The following is a 14,968-nucleotide window of genomic DNA, read 5'->3' as shown; positions in this document are numbered from 1 at the left end:
AAGCACAGCAGTGGTTTTACTTGTGTGACCGTGTGAAAATCTTAAAATAACATCAACATAATAACAGATAATAATAGAATAAAGTGGTGTCCATTAGAGTGTGGAACTCAGCCAGACTGAACATGGGCCAGTTTCCTCAGGCCAAACTAAAGTCATTAAGATAACAAAGTAACAAGGAAATAGCAGGTACAAACAATCAGGTAATCAAGAAATCAATCTGTGTTGAACAAAGTGCTTTCCAATAAAAACAACAACATAAAAACATGCAAACTATGAAATCAAACAGATAAGACAAAGTGTGAGTGCAGCTCGGAGTTAAAGCCAGACGGAATATTTTTCATCTGTGGCCACACCAGTTTGTCAGAGTCTGATCCTGTCAGATCAGATCAGGTCTGGTTAATACTTGGATGGGAGACCACTGGAAAAATCAGGAGCTACAGGGGACGCCGGTCATAAAAACTGTTGCTGTGTCCTTAGGCAAGACACTTCACCCACCTCGCCTAGTATGAAGTTTGTATGGCAGTTGTGGCTACAGTAGTGGTACAGTCCACCGAGTGTGAAGTGAATGAAAAATGCTCTGTAAAGAGTCTTTGAGTGTCCAGAAAAGCACTTTATAAAACTGATGCATTATTGTTATTATTGAATAGAAACACACTAAAGTCTGTTACAGAAGACATTAAAGACGGTAAAAAAATGTTCAAGACAAATATGTGTTTGTATCAGAGGTGACAGGGGCATATCTGGGGCAGTTTGTTCCAGAGTGTGGGCTCAGCGACAAAGAAATCCTCATGGCCCCAGTGTGTGAGTCTGTCTCTGGAGACGTCCACGAGGAGTCCACTCTTTGACCTTAAGGTTCTGTTTGAGTTTTGAGCAACAGGAGTTCAGTCAAATGACACTGTCAGGAGCACAGCCAGATTAGAGCAGGTCTAAACCAGGTCTAAACCAGGTCTAAACCAAGTCTAAACCAGGTCTAAACCAGGTCTAAACCAGGTCTAAACCAGGTCTAAACCAGGTCTAAACCAGGTCTAAACCAGGTCTAAACCAGGTCTAAACCAGGTCTAAACCAAGTCTAAACCAGGTCTAAACCAAGTCTAAACAAGGTCTAAATCAGGTTTAAACCAGGTTTAAACCAGGTTTAAACCAGGTCTAAACCCGGTCTAAATCAGGTCTAAACAAGGTCTAAATCAGGTTTAAACCCTGGTCCAAACCAGGTCTAATCCAGGTCTAAAACAGGTATAAACCCTCGGGGTGCACAGCACAAAGGTTCGTGGTTCAACTCCCGGGCCTTTTGAGTGGAGTTTGCTTTTTCTTTCTGTGTCTGGGACTAAACCAGAACTAAATAAATAAACTAGATGTGGGTGTGAACATTTGTCAAGCGTTGGGTTTGTCTTTTATTTACTTCAGCAGTGGTTTTACTTGTGTGATTGTGTGAAAAGCTTAAAATAGCGTTAACATAATAACAGATAATCATAGAATAACAGTGTCCATTAGAGCGTGGAACTCAGCCAGACTGAACACGGGCCAGTTTCCTCAGGCCAAACAAAAGTCATTATGATTCTGAAAACAAAGAGAACAAAGAGAACAAAGAGAACAAGGAAATAGCAGGTCTAAACCAGGGCCAAACAAACTGTGATCTTTATTTATAGAGTCTTTTACAAGGTTCAAGGTGAACAAAGTGGTTTACAATAAAAACAACAATTTAAAACCAAAAAAAAACAAACAAACTATGAAATAAAATAAATAGCTCAAACTGTCACTGCAGCTCAGAGTGTTAAAGCCAGGATGAATAGATGAGTTTTGAACCTGGATTTAAAGAGGCCAAACGTCCAGGAGGAGTCGACTCTTTGACCTTAATGTTCCGGTTGAGTCTTGAGCAAACAGGAGTTCAGTCAAATGAGCTTTAAACCTTTGGGGGCGCACAGCATCAAAGTTCCCGGTTCGAGTCCCGGGCCTTTTGTGTTGAGTTTGGATGTTCGCTCTATGTCTGGGTTGAAGTGTGGATCAGGCCGATTTTTTCTGTGATCGAATCCGACCTGAGCCCGATACAATGAAAATCACACATTTTCATGGGCCTACTCATGATACTAATGTTTGTGTGACCTTTAACGGACACAGAGACGCAAAATACAAACTCAGGATAGAGCGGAAATAATGAGAAGACTTTATTCCTCACCTCTCATAAAGTGGTAAATTTAAAGTGTATTATCTCATCCACATTATCCATAGAAATTGTCCTTCGCAAATAACGACCCTCAGTCCACAAAACAGCACCGTGAATCAAGTTGTGGTGTTCTTTAAAAGAACATGAGTAGTTCCTCTAGCATGTCTGTTTACATCCTCACAGGTGAACCTGCAGATTCGTGATAGTAATTCTATTTCCTGTGAACTTTATCTCCGATCTTTTATACTTTAAAAATCCTGTATCTGAAATATCACAAATAATAATAACACAGTAACAGTGTCATGATAACAGAGTCTCAGAGCGACTGGTTTTACTGTAGACAGGAAACTGATGTGAAGTCCAACCGAGCTCCCAACAGGAGGTTTAAATATTTGTTTGAACCCGTCCGTCGGGTTTCCGTGGTTTGGTCTGGGTGTGCTTCCTCCATCAACCCAAAACATGCACCACGGGTCAAATCCTCCAGATAAAGTCCTGACCAAGACTAACTTAAAATCTGGAGATGGATCCCACGACCCCTGACACGTTTAACCCAGACAGTGAAGGATGGGTCAAATGCAGGTTTAATCCAGAGACAGTGAAGGATGGGTCAAATGCAGGTTTAATCCAGAGACAGTGAAGGATGGGTCAAATGCAGGTCTAACCCCGAGGCACTGGTTGAAGGACGAGTCAAAAGCAGAGAACACATTTCTCTACAGGGACACTGAAGGATGGGTCAAATGCAAGTTTAACCCAGAAACACTAATGGACCGGTCAAATGCAGGTTTAACCCAGACACACTAAAGGATGGGTCAAATGCAGGTTTAACTTGGAGCCACTGGTTGAAGGGTGGGTCAAATGCAGTGGACACATTTCTCTACAGGGATAATGAAGGATGGTCAAATGCAGGTTTAACCCAGACACACATAAGGATGGGTCAAATGCAGGTTTAACTTGGAGCCACTGGTTGAAGGGTGGGTCAAATGCAGTGGACACATTTCTCTACAGGGATAATGAAGGATGGTCAAATGCAGGTTTAACCCAGACACACATAAGGATGGGTCAAATGCAGATTTAATCCAGACACGCTGAAGAACGGGACAAATGCAGGTTTAACCCAGACACACTAAAGGATGGGTCAAATGCAAGATTAACTCTGAGCCACTGGTTGAAGGGTGGGTCAAATGCAGTGGACACATTTCTCTACAGGGATAATGAAGGGTGGGTCAAATGCAGGTCTAACCCAGACGCACTGGTTGAAGGTGGGTCAAATGCAGGTTTTACCCCCTAGGCACTGGTTGAAGGGTGGGTCAAATGCAGAGGACACGTCTGTCTTCAGGGTGAGTAGAGTGTGGTCTTGTGTGCAGGTGACTGGTGGACCTGCTCTCCGTCAGAGCGGCGCCTCCCAGGACCCAGGATCTGGTCTCGGATCTGATCTGAATGGATCAAACCAAAGTCCAGCCCGAGGGGGGGCTCAACGTCACCCTGACCATCCGCCTCCTCATGCACGGGAAGGTAAACTGTCCCAGATGTCCTCCCGTCCTCCTCTGTCCCTGTGTGTCAGATGTCCTCTTCTGTCTCTGTGTGTCAGATGTCCTCCCGTCCTCTTCTGTCTCTGTGTGTGTCAGATGTCCTCCAGATGTGTGTCTCTGTGTGTCAGATGTCCTCCCGTCCTCCTCTGTCTCTGTGTGTCAGATGTCCTCCCTGTCCTCTCCGTCCTGTCCTGTGTGTCAGATGTCAGATGTGTGTCTCTGTGTGTCAGATGTCCTCCCGTCCTCCTCTGTCCCTGTGTGTCAGATGTCCTCCCGTCCTCCTCTGTCTCTGTGTGTCAGATGTCCTCCGTCCTCCTCTGTCTCTGTGTGTCAGATGTCCTCCCGTCCTCCTCTGTCTCTGTGTGTCAGATGTCCTCCCGTCCTCCTCTGTCCTTGTACTTTTAGTTGTGAAGTTTGTTAAAGTTAAATTCCGCTTTGTTAAATACTTTCGTTTTATTTCCGTCCAAACCTTGGCTGTTAATTTCCACAGCCGTTCTTCATTTCTGCACAGATTCATCGGAATAATTAAAGTTCTTTTCTTTTCTGCAGAATTAAATGTTTCTCAGAGACGCCTCGATAGCGTGAAAAATCTGAATCTGAATGAAAGTGAAATGATTCAGACAGATGCAAACAACTAAATGTGTTCTTGGTCAATTTGGTTCAAAGTTTCCGTTGTGTCTACCTCCGTTTGTCTTTATTATATATTTACTTACTTTGCGTGGGCTCGCCTCTCCACAGATCTGACCTATAACTTGACCTGCTTGTCTCCAAAATGTACCAAATGGTTAAATCAAATTCATTTTCAAACCCTTTTGAAACTCTACCAAAGGTAAAATGTTGAAAGTTCTGGAGGAAAATATATTTGGTTAAAATATTGTTGTTCTTTCTTTGCAGGAGGTTGGGAGCATCATTGGCAAGGTATGTACTTTTAAATGAAAAATTAAAGCTGCACTGTGTAACCTTTCTGTTCACCACCTTTCTGTTTCCATGGAGATGCTATTCCCCCCCAATCCCCCCAACAGAAAAGTTACACACTGCACATTTAATACTTACAACACACAATACATAAGGTTCAGCTCTAGTCAAATGAAGCTCATCGAGGCTGGCAGATATAGTGGCGAATTTTTAGCTGAGTTCCATATTTAAAAATCAGACCACAAGTATTATTATTATTATTATTATTATTATTATTATTATTATTATTATTATTATTATTATTATTTTATGCATTTATTTTGTGAAAGTAAGAGATTTACATTCTTAACCAATGGAACATAAGACATTAGTGAAATCATAATAGAAATAAACACAACAAAAAATGTGCACAAAAAGGAGTGGGAAGAAGAAAACGTATTTAATCCCACCTCCTCTTCTAATTTAAAATGAGCTTTCTTTTGCATTTTTCAGACATTTTACATTGAACTATATGAACTACTTGCAAGTGCAGACAAAGAGTCACTGTTATAGTTCTGAAACATAAACCAACACATACACCAACACATACAGACCAACGGTTGGATGAAGAAAAAGAGGTAGAGCACTTCACTGGGTCTTAACCCTCTCAGGCTCAAATTAAATTTTTGTAACAGGAAAAAATCTGATATTTGGAGAAAATGATCATATGGGGTAGTAATATACAATCCTGACTTTTTTTTTATTTTTTATAATTTGTCAAATTTAAGGGATTGGATACTTAACTAAACATGCATACAGAAAAAAAAGTAATAATAATAATAATAATAATAATAATAATAATAATAATAATAATAATAATAAATAAGTTAATAATAATAATAATAATAATAATAATAATAATAATAATAATAATAATAATAATACGTGTGTGGGGGAAGAGGGTGTGTGTAGTACAGAGTTTCTCAATGCAGTGACACAAACATTGGAGTTGGAGGAAAATTAAAACTGTACCTTGTTGTGCTGTTGCATGACACAAAAAACAAACAGACTGTTGACCTATGGACTGTGACCAAACCCTATTTGGACAAAGCACAGTAAAAAAAGAAAAAGAAAAAGAAGAACAACATACTCTTGGACAATGTCAAAATATATGTGTATGTAAATGTTTGTGTCACTGACTTTTTTTTGAGAGAGAGACCTTCACATCCAGTGTGTTCTGGGATGTTGCAGATTTGCAGCATTGGTCCGGTGTGGTAAATTAACACTGAAGACTGAAAATGATATGAACATAACTTTATGTGTAAACCACTTTTCATAACAATGAAAACATAAAGCTCAGTGTAACAACTTTACAGTGGCAGAACAACATCACTTTTTCATGTGGTACTCCAAGAAACAATTTTTATCCTTTGTAAACAACAAAAGTACTTTGCACTTCTGGCCGTTTGTGTGTAGTTATTCTTACACAGTCTACATCGTCCACGTTTATCAGCATGGATGGGAAAAAAGGCTTCTGAGTAAAAAAAAGCTCATAAAATATGGATTTGGAGTAAGTAGGTAACTGGCATTTAGCTGTTGCAAATCTGCAACGCCTGCCTGGAGAGGATAAAAAGAAAAATAGCAGTACAGGTTTACAAGAGTTAAAACAGTGGTCTTTAAACAGAAAATGACCCTTACTGGAAAATGTAAAAGTGGGTAAGGTACAAACCCGAGGCACTCTGACTGAATATATTAAAAGTCCTTTATTGCATGAAGGGACACCAATGTGAAGATGATACATTTTCCAGTATGGGTAACTTTCTGTTTAAAGACATACATACAAACAATGGGAACAGACAGCAGATACGTGTAATGAACAGCACAAACAGCAATGGGGAGGAAACAACAAACATAAAGCAGCTCTCCAGAACACACTATTGTTCTAATATTATGACCCACTCTCTATAAACTGTGACCTGCTCGATTATGAAAAAAAAAAATCATTATCACGATTATTTTGGTCAATACTGAAATCTGATTTTTTTAGTTACACGATGCATTTATTCAGCATTTCTCTCTCTCATGATTACACAAAACTTTCAAATTGAAAATGAACATATGTGGATAATATGAACCTTAGAGCAGTTTTGTGATGTATAAAAATATAAAATGAATAAAATAAACTTTGACCATGAAATAAGGCAGAAAAACAAACACGGTGCCTGAGTTTCTAGCAGTCATGCCTCACAGCAAGAAGGTTCTGGGTTTGATCCCTGGGTCGCCCGGGCCTTTCTGTGTGGAGTTTGCATGTTTTTCCCTGGATGGGTTTTTAAATAAATAAAAATAAAAACATGTATCCAAAATAAACTATTTATCCAGCTGTTCTACAATCTCTATATTTAAAACATAAAATAAATTTATATAAAATATCCCAAAATAAATTTGTCAAACTTTAGGCGACTCACATTAGCATTTAAGAACTGTGTGGTGCTCAAGTTAGATTGCTGTGGGTTCTATGTTCCTCACTCACACCTGCACAACCGAACCGAGCCATAGCCAATGATGTCAGCAGAACATAAGTCCAGCAGCAGAAACATCCATAGAACAGTGAGACAGATATGACTCCTGTTGCGATACGCTCCTCCTTGAGTTTATGGATATATCAGCACCCTAGCTACACACTACACACAGCGTGTACAGCACCAAGAGTTTGCAGGGGGACCACGTGAATCCTCGCAAAACTATGCTCGTCACGCCAAGGTCCTCACATTCACCGGCACATTCATCGTTTCAACTTGATTATATGAGTTTGGAGATCGTTTGACACACAAATTAAAATCGTGATTGGAATTCAGTTAATTGCACAGTCTTACTGTGACCAAACCATACTTGAATTTATGGATATTTTGGCACTGCTTGAGACGTGTATCCAGACTTTTACTTCACATACAGACAGTGTTGGGAAGTTTACTTTTAAAATGTAATCCTCTACAGATTACAGATTACATACCCCAAAATGTAGTTTGTAACGGAATCCATTAAATTACTTAAAGTGAGTAACGTAATCTGAATACTTTGGATTACTTGATTTGCTGTAGAGAAGCAAAGATGAGGAAATCTTCACATAAGATGTTTTATCTGTTAAAAAAAAAAGAAGAAAAGCCCAGTCTTTACTTAACCGTATTAAAAATATTATTGATAGAAGACGAAGAGACATGTCCATGCAGCATTTAGTCCTGTTAAATCCTCTTTTAGTCCTGTTTTAGTTGTGGTTTTAGACAGGTTTTAGACCTGGTTTAGATCTCGTTTAGATCTAATTTAGACCTGCTTTTAGTCCTGTTTTAGACCTGGTTTAATCCTGGTTTTAGACCTGGTTTAGGGTTAGGGTTGGGGGGGGGGGGGGGTTTCAAAATGTGAAAACAGGAATCACCGTGTCCACCGTAATCCATTTATTTCAACAAAGTAACTGTAATCCAATTACCATTGACTCAAACAGTAACTGTAACTGAATACAGTTACTCATAATTTGTACTCTGATTACGTAACTCCAGTACATGTAATCTGTTACTCCCCAGCACTGCATACAGACACACAGAAACTTTTACAGGAAGTTTGAACATTGGGCAATTTGAAATCTCCACACCCTCTAAAATGATGTGATCTCTCTCATTTTCAACAAGCTTTGCAGAAGACTTGGTAGAAAAGAGTTGAATTCTCATGGAAGAATATTGTCAGGTTTTTTATCACACCCGTTCAAAAAAGACACCAGGGGAACGGGGATTCATGTTGGAGACTGTGGCTCATCGGGGGCAAACCACGATCATATTTTTTGGGATTGCAATGTTCTGAAATGTTATTGGACACAGATTTGGAGTCATATAAACCATGTTTTTGGATCTAAATTGATGTTTAGCTTTGAGTGTTTATACTTGGGAGATGTTCATGTCCAGAATTGGGGAAAAGATGATAAAAAGTTATTAGCAATTCTACTTGTAGCAAGCAAAAAAGCCATTACAAGAAAATGGCTGAGGGCGGATCCTCCATCAATACAGGATAGAGGATAGAAATAGTTTTTGAGATTTATGTGATGGAAAAGCTGTCTTTCACCCTCCAGAACCAAAGGGACTTATTTTATGAAACATGGACGAAATGGACTGAGTATGTGAAACCTGTCAGATCGGACTTGATCTGAAAATGAATAGTGTACACACATCTTGATTGATATTTCATTGAATGATTGTAACGGCACTCTTTTTTGTGTTGTTTTGTATAAATGAAAAATGGAAAAAAAAAAAGAAAAAAAAAGAAAATAGTTGAATTCTCTAAATAAAATTACCAGTGTATGAGACTTTATAAGATCAGGAATCTTTAGGAGCTTGGATTGAATTAAATGATGATCTAAAAATCCAACTTTGTGGATCATTCAATGCTTTAACCCTTACATACTGTTCAGGTCAAATTTGACCCGTTTTGACGTTCAACAGTAGAAAAAATACCCTAAACATCATTCTTTTATCCTGAAATTTGATGACTTTTCCTAAATTTTGCCAAAATACACAAAAATGAAAATATTTTTAAATTTTATACTTTTGTACAGGTGCTACAAATTTTGCGACACTGATGCTGTTTCAGGTCAATTTTGACCCGTATCAATTAAGATGGATTTTAGCTCTATCAGTGCAGGTCAAATGAAGCAAAATGGAAGTTTTAGAGAAACTTGAAACTGTGAAACTGCACAGACCATGTTTGTGTATATTTTTTTAATGGAACAGTGGTGACAGAGTTCAAGAGTTTTGAGATTCCCCCATGCCCCAGGTTCACAGAGACAGACGCCTGTTGGTTTTTGAAGGGGCAAAGGAGAATCTCAAAACAGTGAAAGGAGTGATCATCCTGTTTATGGAGCACAGAAGAAACACAAGTCAATCAAGGGGGAGAGATCTTTTCTTTTAAGTTTGAGTAAGTTCATTCAGGACACCACAGTTGTCTCGTACATGTAAAAGAAGAACAAGAATGTCGTCCTTATGAGCACATTACATATAATAATATGGTTGCAGAGGTGAGCTCCTGGGAGCTCCACCATCATCATCATCATCATCATCATCATCATCCTTGACTACAGTACCAACAAAGGAGGAGTGGAAAACCTTGACAAAGTAACAGGCACAGCTGCAAGAGCAGAACCTCCCGCTGACCCGCTTTGCTGGCCCGCTTTGTCTATGGAGTGAGCTGAACCCAACCTGGACAGGAAGCAAGAGGAACTGGAGGAGGTTCTTTTCTGGAGGAGCTTGGAAAGGCCCTTGTGACTCCCTGTCTGCAAAGATGACACCAGTTTCCCCACACAGCATCTTCAGCATCTTCAGCAGCTTCAGCAGCGTTGGTGAGGCCAGTGCAGTGATCTGAACCTGACCCAGATCAAGAAATCACACCAGAAACCAACACAAGGACACAGAAGAGAAGAAGATACAACTTAAGCCCTGCAAAGAAGGACTTCAAAACAATTACAACCTGCTGCAAATGTAGGAAACACAGATGAAAGTCCCACACACACAAAGTTTCCTATCACTGCTTTGACTGCACTGACTAGATTGAAATAAACAGAATGGCTGCAGTGGAGAAACATGGATATATTATAGATTCCAACAGTTCCAGAATATTCATGTCATTTTCAAATGCAGTAATATATATATATAAATCCTAATGGCTTTTATGTTTTTAGGTGTTTTGTAAAACAGGACATGATATATGTGATAGTAGATGTTTTTCCTCCAAAAACAAGTGTTGTAATACTTACAAAAATATTCTTTTCCTGCTCTCAGAAACATTATATTTATATATTATACTTATTTCTTAATGTGGGACAGTCTATTTAGTCATTTTAAATAGATCTGTAGTTCAAAATTTAGTTTAGACACTTACTATGAGGGAATTCTTGGATCGGGGTCAAATTTGACCCGAACCGTATTGTGTAGGCTTCAGAAATGAACAGTATGTAAGGGTTAACAGTACATTGGTTATCACTGAGTATCATAGCAACTAAAGATCCAATCGGAGTGTGGCTGTTGAAGGTAATGGCTCTAAGAAGGCACCTGATTGGTCTGTTATTGTCCCTTGATTTACGGGCAAAATAGCGAAATAAAAACTGCAGGATCATGTAGAGCGAGTTAATACGAATGTTTTAAAACCAAAATGGCGAGATTCACAGAAACAGTCACAGAGAGAGAGGCCAAGGAGTCCACTGTTGTTCTTGCCTGGACGAATCCAGACTCATCGCTGAGCTGTATAACAAACACAGAGAAATATTCTTCTGGATTTCCAGGCAACCGTTGTTCTAAATTCCCTTTCCTTTTGAGTACTCCGTGTTTTGTGATTTCAGAAAGGAGAAACCGTGAAGAAGATGAGAGAGGAGGTGAGTCTCGTGAGCTCTGACACGGGTAGAACATGCAGAAGTCTGATGAAATGCAGTTTGCATTTCAGAGTGGAGCTCGGATCAACATCTCAGAGGGGAACTGTCCGGAGAGAATCGTCACCATCACCGGCCCCACGGACACCATCTTTAAAGCCTTCGCCATGATCGCGTACAAGTTTGAGGAGGTAAAAGTACTGCGAAGTACAAGAAACTACTGCTAGAATGTGAGGAGGAGGAGAGAGGAGAGAGGAGGAGGGAACACTATGGGAGCTGTTGGTTTCATTATTATTTGTGTTATATTTGGTGATAATCTTTCCTCTGTTTCAGGACATCTTGAACTCGATGAGCAATAGCCCCGCCCCCAAACCCCCGGTGACCCTCAGGCTGGTGGTCCCGGCCAGTCAGTGCGGCTCTCTCATCGGGAAGGGAGGGAGCAAGATCAAAGATATGAGAGAGGTGAGAGAATTGGTCAGTGAAGGTGAGGCTGATCGGACGCAGCGCACAGAATAAAGCCTATCCATTCAGTCTGGAAAAGTCAGTAGAGCTCTGTCTGAAACAATCCACTCCTCAACAACTATTTTAGGGTTATGAAAGCGTTAATTATTATACAGAAACACAGTATAAAGAGACGTGGAGATTCTGTGCACGGAGAAGAAGTGAGGAGCGCTGGGGCTAAACCAGGACTAAACCAGGACTAAACCAGGACTAAACCAGGACTAAACCAGGACTAAACCAGGACTGTTTGTTGGCCGCGCAGGGCTCAGTGCAGCTGTTGCCCTGTCGTGCTTTGCGGACACTCTCTCTCTCGCTCTGTCTCGCTCTCTCTCAAGTCCAAGATTAGTCCTGGTGTAGTCCTGGTTTAGACCTGGTGTAGTCCTGATTTAGACCTGGTGTAGTCCTGATTTAGACCCGGTGTAGTCCTGGTTTAGACCTGGTGTAGTCCTGATTTAGACCTGGTTTAGTCCTGGTTCCGCTACAGATGCATTTTGCTGCTTTGGCTGGTTCGCTCTCTGATTGTCCAATCACGGGTCTGGCGACACCAACTCAAAATCTGATTGGTTGAAGCAACAGTTTCATGGACATTTATTTAGTGTTCAGATTGTGAAGGTCTCAGGGACACTTCTTTGACTCTGACTCTGCCTAGTGACAAGTGACAGCTGAAATGTGATTGGTCAAATGCTTTAATATGAAAATTCATGTGTGGAAGCAGCACAAGCATCAGAAAAGCTCTGAAAGGAAGAAAACAGACCATTTGAAATTATTTAATAATAATATAATTAACATATTTACATTTTTTTATGTTCATAAATATGTCCCTGTCCCTTTATAAATAAATAAAATAAGAAATGAGAAACATCAGTCTGTGCTTCAGATATTTTTTTAGGCCAGCAGAGAAGGACTTGCAGGCCCTGACCTGAAGTCAAACTGCTCCTGTGTCATTGTAAACATCAGTCTCTCTGTGGTGCTGCTGCACTAATCATCAGATATCGGTTAAATAAAACACTAAAAACAAGAAATAGAAGTTTGAGCAGCTCCTCAGCAGCAGACACAGTTGGCACAGGCGACTTTCTATACAGACGCAGGTTAGTTCATTTGAAACCAGTGGTTATTTATCAAAATATACATCTGCACCGGGCGTTTAAATGGAACTCATCAGTTCATTAAAACCGGCTATTATTTTGTATTTTACGGTATGCAACATAACCCATTATCCAGTAAACAGCGCACAAAATTAGACACCAAAATGATACACTTACAAGAGAAATAGGGATTTAATCAATCAAATTTGAGTTATTCAGCACAATAATAATTCAGAAATCCCTTGGCGAGCTACTTGGAAAGGGCTGGAGACCTACTGATAACTCCTGAACTACAGACTCTGGACTGGGTGTGATTGACAGACAGATTAGCCAATCAGGGGCACACATGGTCCAGCTGTAACAAAACAAATGTGGCTTCTTATGAGGAAAAACTGTTCATCTGAGGGGAGAGAAACGTTCAATATTTGTTCAGAATCACAGGTGACCAGTGAGTTCCTTTGTTTCACTTGTGTGTTACACCAGAGGGCTTCAACACTGCAGGAGGGTCATGAAATCTTTGGCTGATTAGACTTTTTTTTTTTTTAAGATGAGGATGAAGTGGTTTTCAGTGATTTCTGTCTGTTCACTCCTTCATCACGTCTGTCTCTCTCTCTTCATTCCCTCGTCTCCTCGTCTCTCTCCCTGTCAAACTGCAAACACGTCAGCCCGGATTTTATCGTTTCTTCTAGACTATATGTGAAGAGTTCTATTACAGCTTTACTTTTATGCACGAGGAACTTAAGCTCCTCATGTACTACCGCACATCTGGACGGATGCGACTGGGAGACGAGGGGAAGTCGTGTCTTTCCTCTCACTCCTCGGATCAGAAAGAAAAAGTTCAGTGTTCCAAATCAAATTCTTGTCCATGTGTGCTGTGGCTCCTCTCTCGTTTAATCAGATCATTAAAAATGTCACACTCTGAGCCTATTTTGCGTGATATCGTGGCTCCATTGCTCTGGTCTTCTCTGAGTCACCACAAGAGCACAAACTTCATCTTAAACTTCAGGTCTGAGTTTAGCTTTGGTCAGACTCAGGCTTATTTCTGTCATGGAACAAGTTGAGGCTTAAACTGGAGATGGAGCTAGTTTCAGCTCAGGATTTTAGGAGAAGTCTGGACTTGTTAAGTGACAGAGCAGCTGTTTATACACGATACCAGTCCTAATTAAATATAAAACACAATTGTATGTCATATTTAAATAGTCGGGGTCAATGCTCCAGCTCTCCCTCGCCTGAAAAACTTTGAAGACCTCGTGTTACAGAAAAAAACAAATCTGATTTGGACGATCATGTTTGGTTCTGATTTGAGATGCGACAGAGGGAGTAGAGACCAGACTGACATCTCTGTGTAAAAAATGAACTTAACACACAAACTAAACTTGTCCTTCATGATACAGGGAGATTCTGAACCCAACTTTGAAACTTTCTTCTTGTCAAAGCTACTCTCCTCCTCTCCTCATCTATCCTCTCCTCCTCTCCTTCTCTCCTCCTCACTCATCTATCCTCTCCTCCTCTCCTTCTCTCCTTCTCTCCTTCTCTCCTCCTCTCCACATCTATCCTCTCCTCCTCTCCTACTCTCCCTCCCTTCCTTCTCTCCTCCTCCTATCTATCCTCTCCTCCTCTCCTCTCTCCTCTCTCCTTCTCTCCTCCTCTCCTCCTCTCCTCCTCTCCTCTCCTTCTCTCCTCCTCTCCTCCTCTCATCTATCCTCCTCCTCTCTCTCTCTCTCTCCTCCTCTCCTCCTCTCTCCTCTCTCTCCTCCTCACTCATTTATCCTCTCCTCCTTTCCTCCTCTCCTTCTCTCCTCCTCTCCACCTTTATCCTCTCTTCCTCTCCTTCTCTCCACCTCTCCTCATCTATCCTCTCCTCCTTTCCTCCTCTCCTTCTCTCCTCCTCTCCTCATCTATCCTCTCCTCTCCTTTCTCCTCTCTCCTTCTCTCCTCCTCTCTCCTCTCCTCCTCTCCTTCTCTCCTCCTCACTCATCTATCCTCTCTTCCTCTCCTTCTCTCCACCTCTCCTCATCTATCCTCTCCTCCTTTCCTCCTCTCCTTCTCTCCTCCTCTCCACCTTTATCCTCTCTTCCTCTCCTTCTCTCCTCATCTATCCTCTCCTTCTCTCCTCCTCTCCTTCTCTCCTCCTCTCCTCTTTTCTCCTGGAAATACTCATAAATGTGTCTGTCTGGAGCTTTGTCAAACTGGGCACATGAAGGAAAAATGAAAAAATATGTTTATGGAGAAAACATCTGAAGGAGAGAAATGCGGGAGGGGTGGAGGGAAAGAGAAAGTAAAAGGGGGGAAGGAGGAGTTGTGAGAAGGAAAGGAAGAGATATGAAAGAGAGGGATGAGGTGAAAAAGTGTAAGAAAGACACGCAGAGGCAGGAGGATCAAAGAGGAGCATTAAATG

General features: G+C 40.8%; 1 protein-coding gene across 1 annotated transcript in view; it reads left to right on the top strand.

The window, feature by feature from the left end:
• LOC110163832 (poly(rC)-binding protein 3) overlaps window positions 1–14,968 on the top strand; it is a 50,477-nt gene that overhangs the window by 10,816 nt on the left and 24,693 nt on the right. The window contains exons 4-8 of the mRNA XM_055154204.1: window positions 3,526–3,673; window positions 4,585–4,608; window positions 10,958–10,990; window positions 11,059–11,175; window positions 11,318–11,446. Of these exons, the coding sequence (XP_055010179.1) occupies window positions 3,599–3,673; window positions 4,585–4,608; window positions 10,958–10,990; window positions 11,059–11,175; window positions 11,318–11,446 (378 nt within the window). The 5' untranslated portion in view covers window positions 3,526–3,598. The remainder of the gene's footprint in view (window positions 1–3,525; window positions 3,674–4,584; window positions 4,609–10,957; window positions 10,991–11,058; window positions 11,176–11,317; window positions 11,447–14,968) is intronic.

This window comes from Boleophthalmus pectinirostris, unplaced genomic scaffold, assembly GCF_026225935.1.
Source record: "Boleophthalmus pectinirostris isolate CB_2022bp ecotype Guang Dong unplaced genomic scaffold, ASM2622593v1 HiC_scaffold_1, whole genome shotgun sequence".
Lineage (NCBI taxonomy): Eukaryota > Metazoa > Chordata > Actinopteri > Gobiiformes > Gobiidae > Boleophthalmus > Boleophthalmus pectinirostris.
The sequence above is the reverse complement of the archived record's forward strand: the minus strand, read 5'-3'. Positions and strand labels throughout refer to the sequence as shown.